This window comes from Eulemur rufifrons, chromosome 8, assembly GCF_041146395.1.
Source record: "Eulemur rufifrons isolate Redbay chromosome 8, OSU_ERuf_1, whole genome shotgun sequence".
Taxonomy (NCBI): Eukaryota; Metazoa; Chordata; class Mammalia; order Primates; family Lemuridae; genus Eulemur; species Eulemur rufifrons.
The window spans coordinates 77,460,438-77,476,914 of NC_090990.1; the positions used below are offsets into that span (position 1 = coordinate 77,460,438).

The 16,477-nt window shown below is 32.3% G+C and overlaps 1 protein-coding gene across 1 annotated transcript in view; it reads right to left on the reverse strand.

Annotated features, from left to right (window-relative positions):
* The window catches only part of DPYD (dihydropyrimidine dehydrogenase), a 799,420-nt gene that overhangs the window by 553,211 nt on the left and 229,732 nt on the right, over positions 1 to 16,477 (reverse strand). Inside the window, exon 6 of the mRNA XM_069478264.1 lies at positions 1,236 to 1,432. Coding sequence (XP_069334365.1) covers positions 1,236 to 1,432 — 197 coding nt within the window. The remainder of the gene's footprint in view (positions 1 to 1,235; positions 1,433 to 16,477) is intronic.

Consider the following 16,477-nt stretch of genomic DNA (forward strand, 5'->3'; position numbering starts at 1 on the left):
ACATTATTTATGCTTCATATCCTCTCTAAAGGATCTTGATAGTATATGATATTTTTGCTTGATGATTAAAGCAAATGTTTTATATTAATGATAGCTTATATATCAATATTTATGTCAATAAATATTTCAAAATATTTATAAGAATGAAACAAATCATGGACAATTTTACATTATCTTAGGTTTAGTATATTGTCACTTGACCAATATTGAAATTTACACATTTATTAACATATATTTACAGGTGCCAGAAAACATAAGAAACTTCACAAATTTTATTCATAATTTGATTATTTTCTGTGACTATTAAATATGATAAATTTATTGCTTACAAGTAGTTCACTAGCCATAACAAAACTAAATGCTAAGTATAGAAAAAGATATTCCAAATTGTTATATTTTATAATCCATGATCTTTGGATACAAGATATAGCACATGTAAGGAAAATAAAAATTGAGTAATATTATTCACCTGACACTCAAATTCTTTTTCATGTTTACATGAAATGTTTTAAGCAATATTCACTCTCTGCTTCTAAGAAGCTTTATTTTGTACGATGATAAAAGTAATATACATCCAGCATACAGTTTCACTCATTTTAAATATACATTTTCATTTCAATGCATGAATACTCATGGGAATAAAATAACTATGTTATTGAATCCCAGTTTACAATAATCATGCTGACTAATATCAAATATTAATAAGGTATTAGATGGATAAACACTACAGAAATGTATATTTAAATAGAACATTTCTAGTGGATGCTGACAAAATTATAATCAAATGTAAGACTTAAGAAATTGTAAACTGAATATATGTGAGCAGGGCAACATGTCTATATAAATGACAAAATGAATAGTTTAATATTCTGTGGAGGTAGGTTTTTCCCCATCTCTAATATCCATGATTTTCAAATATATTTCCATTAAAGGAAAGGTTCACAGGGATAAAACAATTCTTCATATGATTGGTTTCTATAACCAAAATATATTTTGTTAAGATTTGTCTTAAACTCATAAAACTAGACAGACAAATTTTTAAATAAATATTGCTTAAAGCCAACTGCAAAATTTAAAGTGAATAATGCAATCAAAATTTGAGCATTTGGAAAAAGAACATTTAAAATACCATCTGTGAGCCTGAAGTTTCTATATGAATATGAACCAACAATATTCATAATTGTTTTACCCCATCATTTTTGACACCCAAAACATAAAATAAATGTAGGCATTACCTTAAACCACCAACATATTCTTGTTTTTCAAATATAGTGATGTCAGAGTAACCCAATCGAGCCAAAAAAGAAGCACAACTTATACTTGCAGGCCCAGCGCCAAAAAGTGCAATCTTTGCAGAATAGGCTTCAGACATTTTTTCTGGGGGAGGCAGAAAAGGATTTCTGATCTGTGGGATACTCATTGCTTGGAACACCTACGGAGAAATCAATTGCCATGGTTAAAATTTTCAAACTAACTTTTATATCCTCCAACATATTTTAATGTTTCAAATCCATTAGTGTTTTAAATAGCAATCAGCAGTACATTTTCAGTATTAATATAACATACTTAGAAGTTGTATTGTGTCAAGTAGATGAGTACTCATGGCTGTCAATCTTTGAAATTCCTTTCTAGAGTCACACCTCCTCTAGGAAGCATTCCTGACTCACCTTCCCTACTCCCACTCTCAAGGGCAAGTGAAGTGCTCATCCTCTGTGTCCTTACAACATAATTTGTGAGTCTCTAACATAACTACTTACCAACATTATCTGTGTGTCTGTTACGTTTCCATGTCAGTCAGTAGAACCTTAGTTCCTTGATTCAGAAAATGTTATATGTAAACATTTTACCAGAAGTTAGCATTATGCTGGCACATAGTAGACATTTAGTAAATAATTTATCGATGTTCGCTTCTGGTTTTGATACAATAGCTTTTGAAGGATAACATTTTAAAATCTACTTGAAGTGCTGGAGAGGTACTGAAGCAGGTCAGACATGGAGGGGCTAAGATCTCAGAAAGGAACGACAGAGAAGTGAGATGACCAGGAGTCACTTCTCCCCTGAGGGCCTTGCCACTTCTTAGTAAAGGGAAGAAGGCTAAGAATCTTGAAGAGGACCACAGCTCAGAAGGAGATTCTGGTAAATTCTAGAACTGAAGAGACACAGAGTTTTGGGAACATAGGAGGCTGGTAACATGGAGTAATACAAAGTGAAGAAAAGTGAGCTTAATGCTTAAGCTGCATAATACAAAAAGCTAAGGATCTAAACAGAAAACATCTGTAAAGCAGAGAGGCGCTTTCTGCACTCTGATGGCCCAGAGGAAATAAAAACTGGAGGGTGGGAGAGGCTAAAGAAGGAAGAGCCCTAGTAAACACCCTCGCATACAGCTGAAACTTTTGGAGGACTACACTCTGTAAGTAGGGTGAACCAGAAGTAAATAATCAACCCAGCCTCGAGTCAAATCACCCTCAGATTTGAATGAAGGTGACCCTATCTATCGACCACATGATAGGGTGAACTTTCTGTGGAGAATAATAAGTCAACCACAGTATCTACAAATTTGCGTATATAATGCCTGGGTTTTGATAAACAAGACTAGGGCAGTAAGAAAAGGAGAAAAAAAAAAAAGAAAAATTAAAAAAAAAATAGAGATGCATACATAATCCAGTAAGTGTAGTTATCAAACACAAACTTTAGAATAACTGTGATTAATGCATTATATAAGAATGTAAACTTTATCAGGAAACTGGAATTTGTTTAAAAAATGAAATTTTATAATAGAAAAAAAGTGCAAAATTGAAATTAAAATTAAATAAATGTATATAATAGTAGATTGAATGCTCAGCAATAAAGGACTAGTGAACTGGGAGATGGGGAGATGGTCAGTAAAAACTATCTTGGCTGAAACATGGACAAGAAATAGAAAAGAAAATACAGAAAAGAACATAAGAACACAAGGACAACATAAAGAGATCTAACATATGCATAATGGAGCTTTAAAAGGAGAGGAAAAAGAGAATGAGACAGAAACGGTATTTGGAGAAACAGATCAAAAATTTCTTCAAACTAATGAAAGACATCAAAGGACAGATTCAAGAAGTTCTAAAACATTAAACAAGGTAAATATAAGGAAAATCATACTTATCAACATCACAGTAAAATTGCTGAAAACCAAAACAAGAAAAATAAGGCACAAAAACAACCAAAGAATAAAGAGAATAATTTCACTGAGCAAAAATAAGGCTTACAGCTTTCCTCTCAAAAGGCATTAATGATGGAAGTCAGAAGACAATGAAATACTATTTTTCAAGCAGAGAAAGAAAATACCTGTTCTACCTAGAATTCTATTCAGAAGGAAAATGTCCTTCAAATGCAAAGGAGGAATAAAGACATTTTCAGAGAGATTCTGTTAGCAGCAGCAACAAAACAAATACTAAAGAATACTACAAAAGGATCTTTAGGAAGAAGAAATTATCCTAGATGGAAACACAGAAATGCAGAAAAGAGTAATGATCATTGAAAATTATAACTGTGTGGGTAAATGTAAATGAATATTGACTCTGGAAAGTAATAACAGCATGTGGAGTTGAAGAAAAATGAAAACTAAAATGTATGATATAAGACATGAGAGGTTAAACAGTTAACATATGCTAGATCATAGCATTGTCAAGGAAGTGGTAAAAGTACTGATGTATATTAGGACACTATCAGTTAAGGATGCATCTTATACCTATACAACAACTACTAAAACAATAGTAAAAGAATATATAACTTGCTAATTTGGGGGAGAGGAAGTGGAATTTTAATGCATACATTATATATTCAAAAAGAATGAGAGAAAATTAATATAAATAGGTGAGGAGTTAGACAACCAAAAAACAAATAGTAAGATGATGAATATAAATATAAACATGAGTAATTACATTAAATGTAAATGGACTAAAATTCCAATTAAAACTCAAAAGCTATGAAAGATGTATACCTTAAATATAAAGATTCAGAGTGGTATAACGTTAAAGAGTGGAAAAAGTTATATAATACAAACACTAAATAAAAGAGATTTGGTAATTTATAGCAATATCAAACATAGTAGACTTTAAGGCAAGATGTATTACTGAAGTTAAAGAGCATTTCATAGTAATAAAAAGGTCAATCTACCAACAATATTTTCTGATTTTAAATCTACAGGCACTAAATTTCAATTTTAAAAATATAAAGAGAAATTGACAGAACTCAAATAGAAGAAATACATCAAAATATTCTCACTATTCTCCTCTCATCAAAACTTTACTATCAATAGAAGTGGCCTATCAATAAATTCATATTATACATAAATCATTTATAATATTTAATGGATTAGCAGACAGACTTATTTGCATTCAATAGGTCAAAGCAGTAATTTTCTTTCTCTGTAGAAATCCAGGCAGAGATCAAGTGATATAGTTGTAACTTTTCTTGGGAGTGAGAAATAAAGGAGACGGACCTTTATGTTTTTTAACTCTTTCCACATATACCACCAACTACTCTGAATAAAGTCTACCATTGAAAATATATAAGGAATAGCCAAATGATCCCATTTAAAAATTAAAGATGATATTTTTAGCAAGTATTACAAGGCCCAATTTCTCAGTCTGAGTTAAATGGCCATCATAAATGTTCCTATAATATTTTGACATCTTTATCCTAATACTTTATCACATTTTACTGGTTTACTTATCTGTTTCCTCCCTTAGACTGTAAGATGTTTAAGGACAGACATCATCTTTGAATTCATCTTTTAATTTCCTGTGTTTTTATATACAGTATGCTTAACTAATGAACAGTTTAAATTACATTGGTAATAAAATAATATCTTATTCCCATTTATAATTTGTATAATTTACAAATTACAAATATATGTTGTTATCCTTCCCTGTGCTATCCAAATAATGGAGATTTTCTTTCATGTTATTTTTGAAGCAACACATACTTTCACCTTTTATTTCTTTTTAAGGAACATGAACAGGGAACTAAATTCCAACTGTAAATTAATAAACAATTTTATTGATTCATTATGAAAAATATGGTTGAAATCTATGTATTATATTATCCCAAAGTAAGATTTTACATAATTTTTACAAATAGATATTTAAAACATACATTTAACATGATCAAGGGGAATTACAGCTAATTTCATTTAAGGATTAAATAAATCTAATTTCTTTCATATTCAGTTGAGTACTCTTAGTTTTGTGAACTATTAAAAAACTTAACTCTCTCATGCTAGAATTTTCTAGTATTTATAAATTAACATTGCATTTCAAAAAACTTTAGAAGCAGAAGATATATAAATTTTTTTAAAAAGAATCATTTATTGTTGACATCTTTTACAAGAGAAGAGGATTCAATGTTACTACTTAAGACTTTTTCAGGCTAAAAAATTTGTTATAATGTGAAGTTAAGGTATGATAACCAAATAGAATAGGATTTGTGAAATGTCTGCCTCGTTCCATTCACTCTGAAGCAAGAAATAGTTTAGTTTAGAGCTATCAAGCACATCTGAGACACATTCTAGCTAATGGTATGCAAATAATGTAATAATTATTCAATAGTATACAATATATATAAATTTTTAACTAAGAATATTTTAATATTTTTGAATTAAACCTTTAATAATTCTTTTAAAAAGCTATCAAATGCAAATATTGGATTAAAATAACATGTTTATTGAATCCCAACAGAGACTTGAAGGCTCTCAGGGAGTTTGAAGAAATGAAAGCAAGCATACTCCTCAAAACGCAGAGCATCATGGACACACACCAAAATGTAAATGGTTAGCCCCTGATTTGTATAACCCCAGGCCTTGCAGCTTATGAATTGTTCAACATATACTCAGTATATTACTCTGCTCAAAACACTAATCTAAATTGGTATTCCTTTGCCTGTTTTGTTCTGTTCTGTGTTTTTTCTTGTTTTTGTAACTTTTATTCCACTGCAATTTCCTCCTTAGTTTTATAGCAGGTTGGATCAATCTTGTTAGTATTTCTTATGAAGGCAATATTTGAAAAACATTTTTATAAATTTCAGCACAAAAAGTACTATATTTTACGATGTCTGTCACTGAAACTAGACTGCTTGGGATTGATCTTAACTTCCATCATTCTCATGGTATATGATATTGAACAAGTTCTTTAACACTTCTATGCCTAAGTCTCTTCAACTGTATAGTGGGGTTAATAATATCTATCTCATAGTGCTACTGTAAGAAATAAATGAGCTAATACATGTAAAACACTCTAGAAAAGTACCTAGCCATATAGCAAATATTAGTTATGTCTCAATTCACCTGATTCTCAAATTTCATGAGACAGACTATATCTAATCTCATACTGTCCAAAAGAGGATCCACTAGCCACATGTGATTGTTCAAATTTAAATTTAAATTAATTAATAAAATTAAATAAAATTAAAAATTCAGTTCCTCAGTAGCACTAGGCATATTTCAAGTGCTCAATAACTACAAGTAACAGTGGCTAATGTATTATAGAACATTTTCATCATGTAGAAATTAGAATTTCTAACATATGATACAATTGATATAAACAACCTCAAGGGCATAGTTAATGGGAAAATGAAGTAAATAATTAGGAAGCAATAAGTTTTAAGTATTTGTTACATTTGTTTTTAATGTGATTTTTATGATTAAAAGTTTATACGATTTTTCATAATAGCTGTGTTTCACAACAGTTTCATAAAATTCCTAAAAATTTAATCTGCACTCAAGAGCTGGTGCAGGCTGGTGGTAGCACACTATTGCACTTAGGCAAAATGTAAGGGCACATCCAATATTTTTAAACTGTTAAGATATTTGCTTCATCAACCACAAACTTTGACATACATCAGCTACCTTTTCTAATTTACTAAGGACCTCAAGGAATAAGTGGTCTCCTATTCTTTTAAAGTAAGAGCATTCAACTATGTTTCAACTAAAACACAGATGACAGATGATTTTATATGTATACAATATACTTCCATAAATGTAGTTTGACTCTGACAAAATGGGGGAAAAATTGGCCAGGAAGTCAAGTAAACACCTCGACGTGTGTGGGGTGGTTGGAGGGGTAGGGGATGGGAGGTTTATATGTATCTAAGTACTTTATGAAAATATGAAAACTAAAATCAATCACTTATAAATATAAAATTGTAATTTTATTTTAAAAGTAAATTAAAATAAGTAATAAATGCTGAACTATGTATAAAATGAGTCTTGGGATATTTTTCTCTTAGACTGCCAATCCATAGATAGTAAAAAACAAAAAAGGCAACATACTATGGAAAACACAGCATGAATTAATTTTGTCACAAAACAGTAAGTTAAAACAAATCCATACAATTTTAAAAGGGCCATAATTAAATAGTAATTCAGCATACTTTTCATTCCTTTTTTAAAACCACACTGGTCTTCAGATAAATGTAACATAAAATTACTGATACATTATACATAAAAACCATAATGGTCTCATTATTTATAATATCAAAACAATATTTCTTAATAGATTTTCTTAGAATATAGTTCCCTATTGTTTCATAAAGTAACAAAAATAAATCCAAGATAATTTAGCTGATTAGGTGAAAAGGACCCCTTTCTTCTTACTTTTAAATAAATTCCAGCTGTCCATCACTGATTAATTTTCTAAGATTTAATTTTTTTCTAAACAGAAGATTCAACTTCCAAAAACAATATAATAAAGGACACAAATGGGTTAATCAATATCACAGAGAAAGTTATTCAAGTATGTAAAGATGTATGGAAAGTATATTCATTTGTGTTTCTCCACAATAATAAGGCTAATATTCACTGAACACATACTATATGCCAGGCTTTATGTTAAATCTCTAACATTTAGTCTTCATCTGCCCTTTTATGAAAGCACAGTTACCATTTGCATTCCCCAGATGAGAAAACTTTTATCCTAAGGCTACTTGACTCCAGAGCCTAAACTCGTAAACTTTGTCATTATCAAATTTTTATAGTGATTTTCAGTATAAAATTCATTATACACCTATAATATTCAATAAGAAATGTATAACTACAAAAAAATTTATTAAATACATGAATTTATCCTTGCTAACACACTGAGAATATATTCTAGAATACATTCTAGAATATATTAAAATTCTAACAAAACTAGCTGGTTGTTATACTTAATAAATTAATTTTACAAACCAACAATTGTTCACAAACTGTTTTAAAAACACTGCACTACATCATCAGGTTTCCCATCATTCTATCCTGCCATCTGAGAAACCAAGGCAGTTAGGTGCATTAAGAGGATTGATCTTATGATCAATCAAAATAATTTATGCACACATCCTTTTCAAATAGACTTTGTTCTTTAGAAGAATTTTAGATTCACAGCATCATTGAGGAGAATTTACAAAGCTGTCCCATATATACTCTCATCCTCACATATGCATAGCCTGCCCCATCATTAATATCCCTTCCAGAATGGCACATTTCTTACAACTGATGAACCTATATTAACACATCATTATTGCCCAAGGTTCATAGTTTACACTAGGGCTCACTCTTTGGTGTTGCGCATTCTGTGGGTTTGGACAAATATATAATGACATGTATCCATCATTATGGCATCACACAGAATAGTTTCATTGCCCTAAAAGTCCTCTTGCTCTGCCTATTCATGTCTCCCTCCCTCTTCCCCCTGGCAACAACTGATGTTTTTACTGACTCCATAGTTTTGCCTTTTCCAGAATGTCATATATTTGGAATCATATGATATGTAGCTTTTTCAGATTGCCTTCTTTTTTCAGCAATATGTATTTAAGTTTCCTCCATTTCTCTTCATGGCTTGATAATGCATTTCTTTTTGATGCTGAATAATATTCCATTATCTGGATGTACCACAATTTATCCATTCACCTATTAAATAACATGCTGGTTGCTTTAAATTTTGGCAATTATGAATAAAACTGCTATAAATATTCATGAGCAGGTTTTTGTGTGAACATAAGTTTTCAGCTTCTTTGGGTAAATAACAAGGAACACAATTGCTGGATCACATGGTTGGAGTATTTAATTTTGTAAGAAACCACCGAACTGTCTTCCAAAGTGGCTGTACCATTTTGCACTGCTACTAGTAAAGAATGAGAGCTCCTCTTGCTCCACATCCTCTCAGAATTTTTTGTTGTCAGTGTTCTGCATTTTGGCCATTTGGTCTTGTCTGAATATTTTGTGTCACCCCAAAATTCATATGTTGAAACCTAATGACCAGTGTTAGGAGATGAGAGTGTTAGGAGATGAGATGATTAGGTCATGAGGGCCCTCAGAGATGATTAGGCCATTAGGAGCTCTCCTGAATTGGATTAGTGACCTTATAAAAGAGGTCCTCTCACAAAAATCAATTCAAGATGGATAACAGACTTAAACCTAAGGCATAAAACCTTAAGAATTCTAGAAGAAGATGTTGGGAGGACCCTTTCAGACATCAGCCTAGGCAAAGAATTTTTGAGGAAGACCCCCAAAGCAATCACAGTAGGAACAAAAATGAATAAATGGAATTTGATCAAATTAAAAAGCTTTTGCACAAGGAAACTATCATTAGCGCAAATAGGCAGCCTACAGAATGGGAGAAAATATTTGCTCCCTACACATCCGATAAAGGACTGATAACAAGAATCTATCTAAAACTTTAAAAAATCAATGAGAAAAAAATCAAACAACCCCATCAATAAATGGGCAAAGGAAATGAACAGAAACTTTTCAAAAGAAGACAGAATAATGGCCAGCAAACATACAAAAAAAAATGCTCAACATCTCTAATCATTAGGGAAATGCAAATCAAAACCACAATGAGATATCACCTAACCCCAGTGAGATTGGCCTCTATCAAAATATCCCAAAACAACAAATGCTGACAAGGATGTGGAGAGATGGGAACACTTTTACACTGCTGGTGGGACTGCAAATTGGTGAAACCTCTGTGGAAAAGAATTTGGAGATGCCTCAAAGAGTTAAAAATAGAAATACCATTCGATCCAGCAATAGCACTATTAGGCATCTACTCAAAAGTGCAAAAGACATTCTACAATAAAGACATCTGCACCCGAATATTTATGGCAGCACAATTCACTATTGCAAGATTGTGGAAACAACCCAAGTGCCTGTCAATTCATGAGTGGATTACTAAAATTTGGTATATGTATACAATGGAATATTACTCAATTATAAGAAACGACAGTGATCTAGCACCTCTGATATTTTCCTGGATTGAGCTAGAGCCCATTATCCGCAGTGAGGTATCACAAGATCAGAGGAATAGCCTCCACATGTACTCACTGTCAAACTGGAACTAACTGATCAACACTATGGTGCTCACACAGTTGTAATATTCTCCAGGGATTAGGGGCTTGTGGGGGTAAACTCACAACTAATGGTCACAGACGTGGTGAGCATTGTAGAGGGGAAGGGCATGCCTTTAAACCTCGTTTGGGTGAGGCAGAGACATAAAATGTAACCAGAAGATATTTGCACTTCGGTGTTTATTGCAGCATTATTCACAATGGCTAAAATGTGGAATCAGCTTAAGTGTTTATCAAGGGACAAATGGGTAAAAAAGATGTGGTGTGTGTACACAACGGAATATTATTTATCCATGAAAAAGAAGGAAATTTTGTCATTTGCAGAAATATGGATGTTGTTTCACTTTGCACTTCCCTGATACCATATGACATGTAGCATCTTTTCGGAGACTTATTTGCCATCTGTACAGCTTCCTTGGTGAAATGTCTCTTAAGGTCTTTCTGCCATTTTTTAAATTGGGTTGTTTGCTTTCATATTATTGGGTTTTAAAAGAATACTCTGTATATTTTGGGTAACAATCCTTTAACAGATGTGTCTTTTGAAAATATATTCTTCCAGTCTATGACTTGTCTCTTCATGATTTTGACAGTATTTTTGAAAGCAAAAGTTTTTATTTCTTTTGTTTTTTTGTTCATCTGTTTGTTTTGAGATGGTATCTTGCTATGTTACCCAGTCTAGTTTTGAGCTTCTGGGCTCAAGCGATCCTCCTGCCTCAGTTTCCTGAGTCAGCTAAGACTTCAGGCATGTGCCACAGAACCTGGCTCAGAAGTTTTTAATTTTGATGAAGTCCAGCTTATCAATAATTTCTTTCATGGATTGTTCCTTTAGTGTTGTATCTAAATAGTCATTGCCCAACCCAAGGTCATCTAGATTTTCTCCTATGTTATCTTCTAAGAGTTTTACAGTTTTGCATTTTACATTTAGGTTTATGATACATTTTGAATTAATATTTGTGAAGGGCACAAGATCTGTCTAGATTCAAAACAAACTACTCAACTGTGATAAAAGAAATAAAAGAATAACTAAATAAATGGAGATATATTCCACGTTCCGGGATTGGAACACTCAATATTGTAAAGATGTCAGTTCTTCTAAATTATATCTATAGATTCAATGCAATCCCAATGAAAATATCAACAAGTATTTTGTAGATATTGAAAAACTAATTCCAAAATTTATATGGAAAGGCAAAAGACCCAGATATCCAACATAATATTGAACAACCGAGTTGGAGGACTGACATTACTTGACTTCTAGACTTGCTATAAAGCTACAGTAATCAGGACAGTGTGATATTGTTGAAAGAATAGAAAAATAGATCACTGGAATAAAATGGAAAGCCCAGAAATAGACTCATATAAATATAGTCAACTTATCTTTGATAAAAGACCAAAGGCAATACAATGGAGAAAGGATACTCTTTTTAGCAAATGATGCTTGAACCACCAGACATCCATATGTGAAAAAATGAATCTAGACAGATCTTGAACCCTTCACAAAGATTAATTCAAAATGTATCATAAACCTAACTGTAAAATATATATTTTCTTACATATTTATATTAATATCTAAGAATTTCATTTTTAAGGGTACAATTGTAAATGGTATATTTTTAATTTCAAATTGTAATTGTTCATTGCTTTTATAAAGGAAAATGATTGACTTTTGTATATTAACTTTATATCCTACAAATTTGCTATAATTGCTTATTATTTCCTGGAGTTTTTCTATTGATTCTTTTAGATTGTCTACATGGAATATCCAAAACAAAGACAGTTATATCTCTTCCTTCCATATCATTATATCTTTCATTTTCTTACCTTATTACATTATATTTATATCATTTTTGAGGTGTTCCCATCACTACAAATGTTTGAGCACTGGGACTATTTTATTATTTTGCTTGTTTCACCAGTAGTAAATAACAAACATTTATAGAGTTCTCAAATATAATAAGCACTGTGTTGTGAAAAAATGACAAAGGAGCCCTAGAACTAGCCCTAAAAAGCTATCTAGGGTTCATACTTGGTTAACTTCTGTGAATTATGTCCAGCTACCAATAACTGAACAATGTGTATTTGCTAGGCACTTTGCTATGGAATCAATGTATTTTTTTTTTCCACTTAACAGTGTAGCATAAAATCTGACTTTCCCAATAATTTATGAACTAGTCAGAGAGATTTCTTCCCAGTCTGTAATCCTAGGGCACAATAAAGTTCTACCACATAGTAGGCACTCACCAAAATTTTAACAAATTTCAAAATTCCTGAACTCCAGTGATATGCTTCACAAGTCAGTAAAATGCATCAAGGAAAACATTTCTACCTTAGTGATAATGAAAGAGTTATTTACAATAGAATATTTTTCCCATGGAATATTTTAAAATAAATTTCCTTACATAATCATCTTGTTATTTCCGACCTTTCACTCATAAGAAAGTGCATTTATTTCATCACTATTCCATATTGACTTTACTAACATTTTTCCCATAATTTTTACAGTATTTTCGAGGCAAGGGAGAGATTATCCTGATTTTTAAAATGGAAAGATTAAGATGCAAAGAGGAGCCTTGGGATTTTCCCCCTAGCCTCTTCACATTCTGGAGACAGAAATAGTACAATTTTCTAATCATTATATAGCACTCTATAAATGAAAAAGGACATAAACTTGTAAATGCAAGGGTATTTACCAATTCTAATTTGAGGGTAATTCTTTCTTATTTTAATCTTTCTTACTTCCTAAAATGGTACATAATGAAAATAAACATGAATGTTTGATAGCTATAATTCTTCCTCAATTACTCTGCTTGTTCTTATTTACAAAGCAATAGCAAATATAAACTATAGAGAAATTCTGAGAAAATAATATTCTTGGAAATTTCAGAATATCTCCACTAGTTGAAAGATGAATTTTAAAAAGATGATTGAATTCCGCATACCTCATAAGAGGTTTATATTTTGGCACATATTTAACTTGATTTCATTAGAGTAAAAATAATTTCTGGTAATTTCTAAATTATTTCATCACTATAGGTCTAAGAGAAATCTTAATAAAAATAATACATTAGTTTTCATTTTGTTGGTTTCAGTTTCTTGAGTTATTTAATTAATGGGATGAAAGTCTGGTTACCTTTTGGATGCTTGAATGGAGAAAGATTGCTATTTGTGTATCCAAAAGTAAGTTACCTCAGATTACATACCTTCTAGGAGATGCTTCTGAGTAATCATCTTTGTAACTTGTTTCCTTTTGTAAAACAAGTCAATGGAAATACTGAGTACAAACTGTTAACTGCATTCACCTTTTGAAAACAGATTTCTTCACAATAATTAAATCAGGGACATAAAAAGTGAGAACTATGTTTCAAATGTATTAGAAATGAGGAAAACTTCATGTCATGGTACATGTTTAGTTATCAAAATTATTAATGTACTAGTAATTTTTAAAAAATGTGTTTCATAATTTTCATATAATTAAAATTGACATCGAGAGACATCTCTGGCATGGTAAGAATACTGTGTAATTCAAAATCAGGATAGTCTGTTTCATTCCATTTCCACTTCAATTTAGTAAATTTTTTTTTTTTTTTTTTGAGACAGAGTCTCACTCTGTCCGCCTGGCTAAAGTGCTGTGGCATCAGCCTAGCTCACAGCAACCTCAAACTCTTGGTTGGGCTCAAGAGATCCTTCTGCCTGAGCCTCCTGAGTAGCTGGGACTATAGGCACGCACCCCCACACCCAGCTATTTTTTTTCTATTTTTAGTAGAGACCAGGTCTTGCTCTTGCTCAGGTTAGTCTCTGCTCAGGCTGGTCTCAAACTCCTGACCTCAAGCAACCCTCCTGCCTCGGCCTCCTAGAGTTCTAGGATTACAGGCGTGAGCCCCTTCCCCAGCCAAATTTGGTAAATATTTTTATGTGCCCTCTATGTGCTAGACAGTAGTATGAGTAAAATTATACACTCTCCAGTAAGCAGCTCTCTGGGTGACAGAGTACTCATATGTCTTACATACTAAAAAAAATAAACATTACAATGCAAACTGTCTGGTGCAGAGTTCATTTTTAAAAAATGGTGCTCTCTGAGTATGTGAGAAGGTAAACCTAGAAGAGAGGATATGTTGACACCTAAGTCAAATCTTAAAAGCAAAAAAATATACACGTCTTAGAGAGTACTTACCCTTTCTAAATAGCAACTATGAAATTAAAAAAGTAGTAACTACTTCAGCAAATCATTGTTAGGATTGAATGAATCAATGATGATAATTTCTTGTGATTAATACCTTCTCCTTATAAGGCACTTTCTGGGGAGCTTAACATTTATATTCCCAGTCCTAACAATCTTCAAATTTTGGTATGATTGTTCACTTTATAGACAAAGGAACTGATTTATAAGTTATTATTCTTACATTATAGTCCATATTATTCTGATTATACAAGTGTTATATTTAGAATTTGAAGCTGCACAATTAAATTAAATGGTTTAAACTGACTAAATACATTTTGAACATATAGGTGTTTGTATTTCGGTTATCAGAACCTTTACTCATCCAAAATCATATGCAGGTTCAAACCAATCAATGCGACCCTCTCTTGTCTTGAGGATTTGCTCATGTTCTTCCTCTGCTTTGAATATTCTCCCACTCCTGACTTTGCTGCACCTGATGAACACCTTATAGGGTCCACTTTAAATTTCACTTCCTCAACTCAATATCCCTTCCTTGTGAGCTAGTCTATTAGCTTTTTAGCTACAGGTTCCCAGAGTGCTGTCTCACTCCCCTTTGTTAGCACTTCATTGTATTTGCTTTCTTGTCTTTATTCCTATCTTGTTCATCACTGTATTCTTACCACCCAGAGACTGCCTACTACCTAGCTTGTCACCCAGATATCTATTTGATGCTGGTGTTGAACACTAAAGATGCCAGGAGCTCGGCAATAAATGTTAGGTCTTTCTGGGAACAAGAGGATAATAAGGAGACAACAGACACAATGGTGACAGTGACTTGATGGACTGGAGAAATCCTCCTCCATTTTATCAGCTTCTGTTGATGGCTCTACATTAACATAATTTTCCTAGAAACAGAAGTAATGATTAACTATGGAGTCAATGTTACTTATAAACTGATAATAAAATAATAAAAGGGCAGTCATTGGAAGGCAGGCATAATTGAAATGTACTGGTTATCATTTTATATGCCCAAAAATCATTTTATTAAACTGTTTTCAAAGAGATAGCCTTTTGTTTTATGGATCATAATTATTTTTCTATTATTTTCATTTCTTTTTCTTTTTTTCTTTTTATTTCATGATATTCTGGGCGTACGAACATTTTGGTTACATGTTATGACTTTGCCTCACCCAAGCCAGGATTAGATGCATGCCCTTCCCCCATACAATGCTCACCGCATCCATTAGTTGTGACTTTACCCACCACACCCCCCAACCCCCAGTGAGTATTACTACCATGTGAGCACCTTAGTGTTGATCAGTTAGTGCCACTTTGATGGCGAGTACCTGTGGTGCTTATTCTTCCATTCTTGTGATACCTCACTTTGGAGGATGGGCTCAAGCTCTATCCAGGGTAATAAAGGAGGTGCTAGATCACCACTGTTTTTTGTAATTGTATTCCATTGTATACATATACCATATTTTATTAATCTACTCTTGGATTGACGGGCACTTGGGTTGTTTCCACATCCTTGCAATACTGAATTGTGCTGCCATAAACATTCAAGTGCAGATGTTTTTATTATAGAATGACTTTTGGTCCTTTCAGTAGACGCCTAGTAGTGCTATTGCTGGATCAAATGGTACTTCTATTTTTAGCTCTATCTTCAAATTATTTTCCACAGAGATTGTACTAATTTACAGTCCCACCAGTATTGTAAGAGTGTTCCTATCTCTCCACATCCTTATTATTTTCATTTCTTTCCCACTTTCTTTGCTCTCTTTCTAGGTACCTGAAATGAACACTATCCTTTTATATGCAAACTTTCTTATTTTCTGCTATATACACATAACACTACAAATTTTAATGTAAAAATGACTTGGACTGCATCTCACAGTTGGCCATTGTAAGTTCTCAGACAAGTATAAATATCGCGTAGTTTCTACGGTGATACATTCT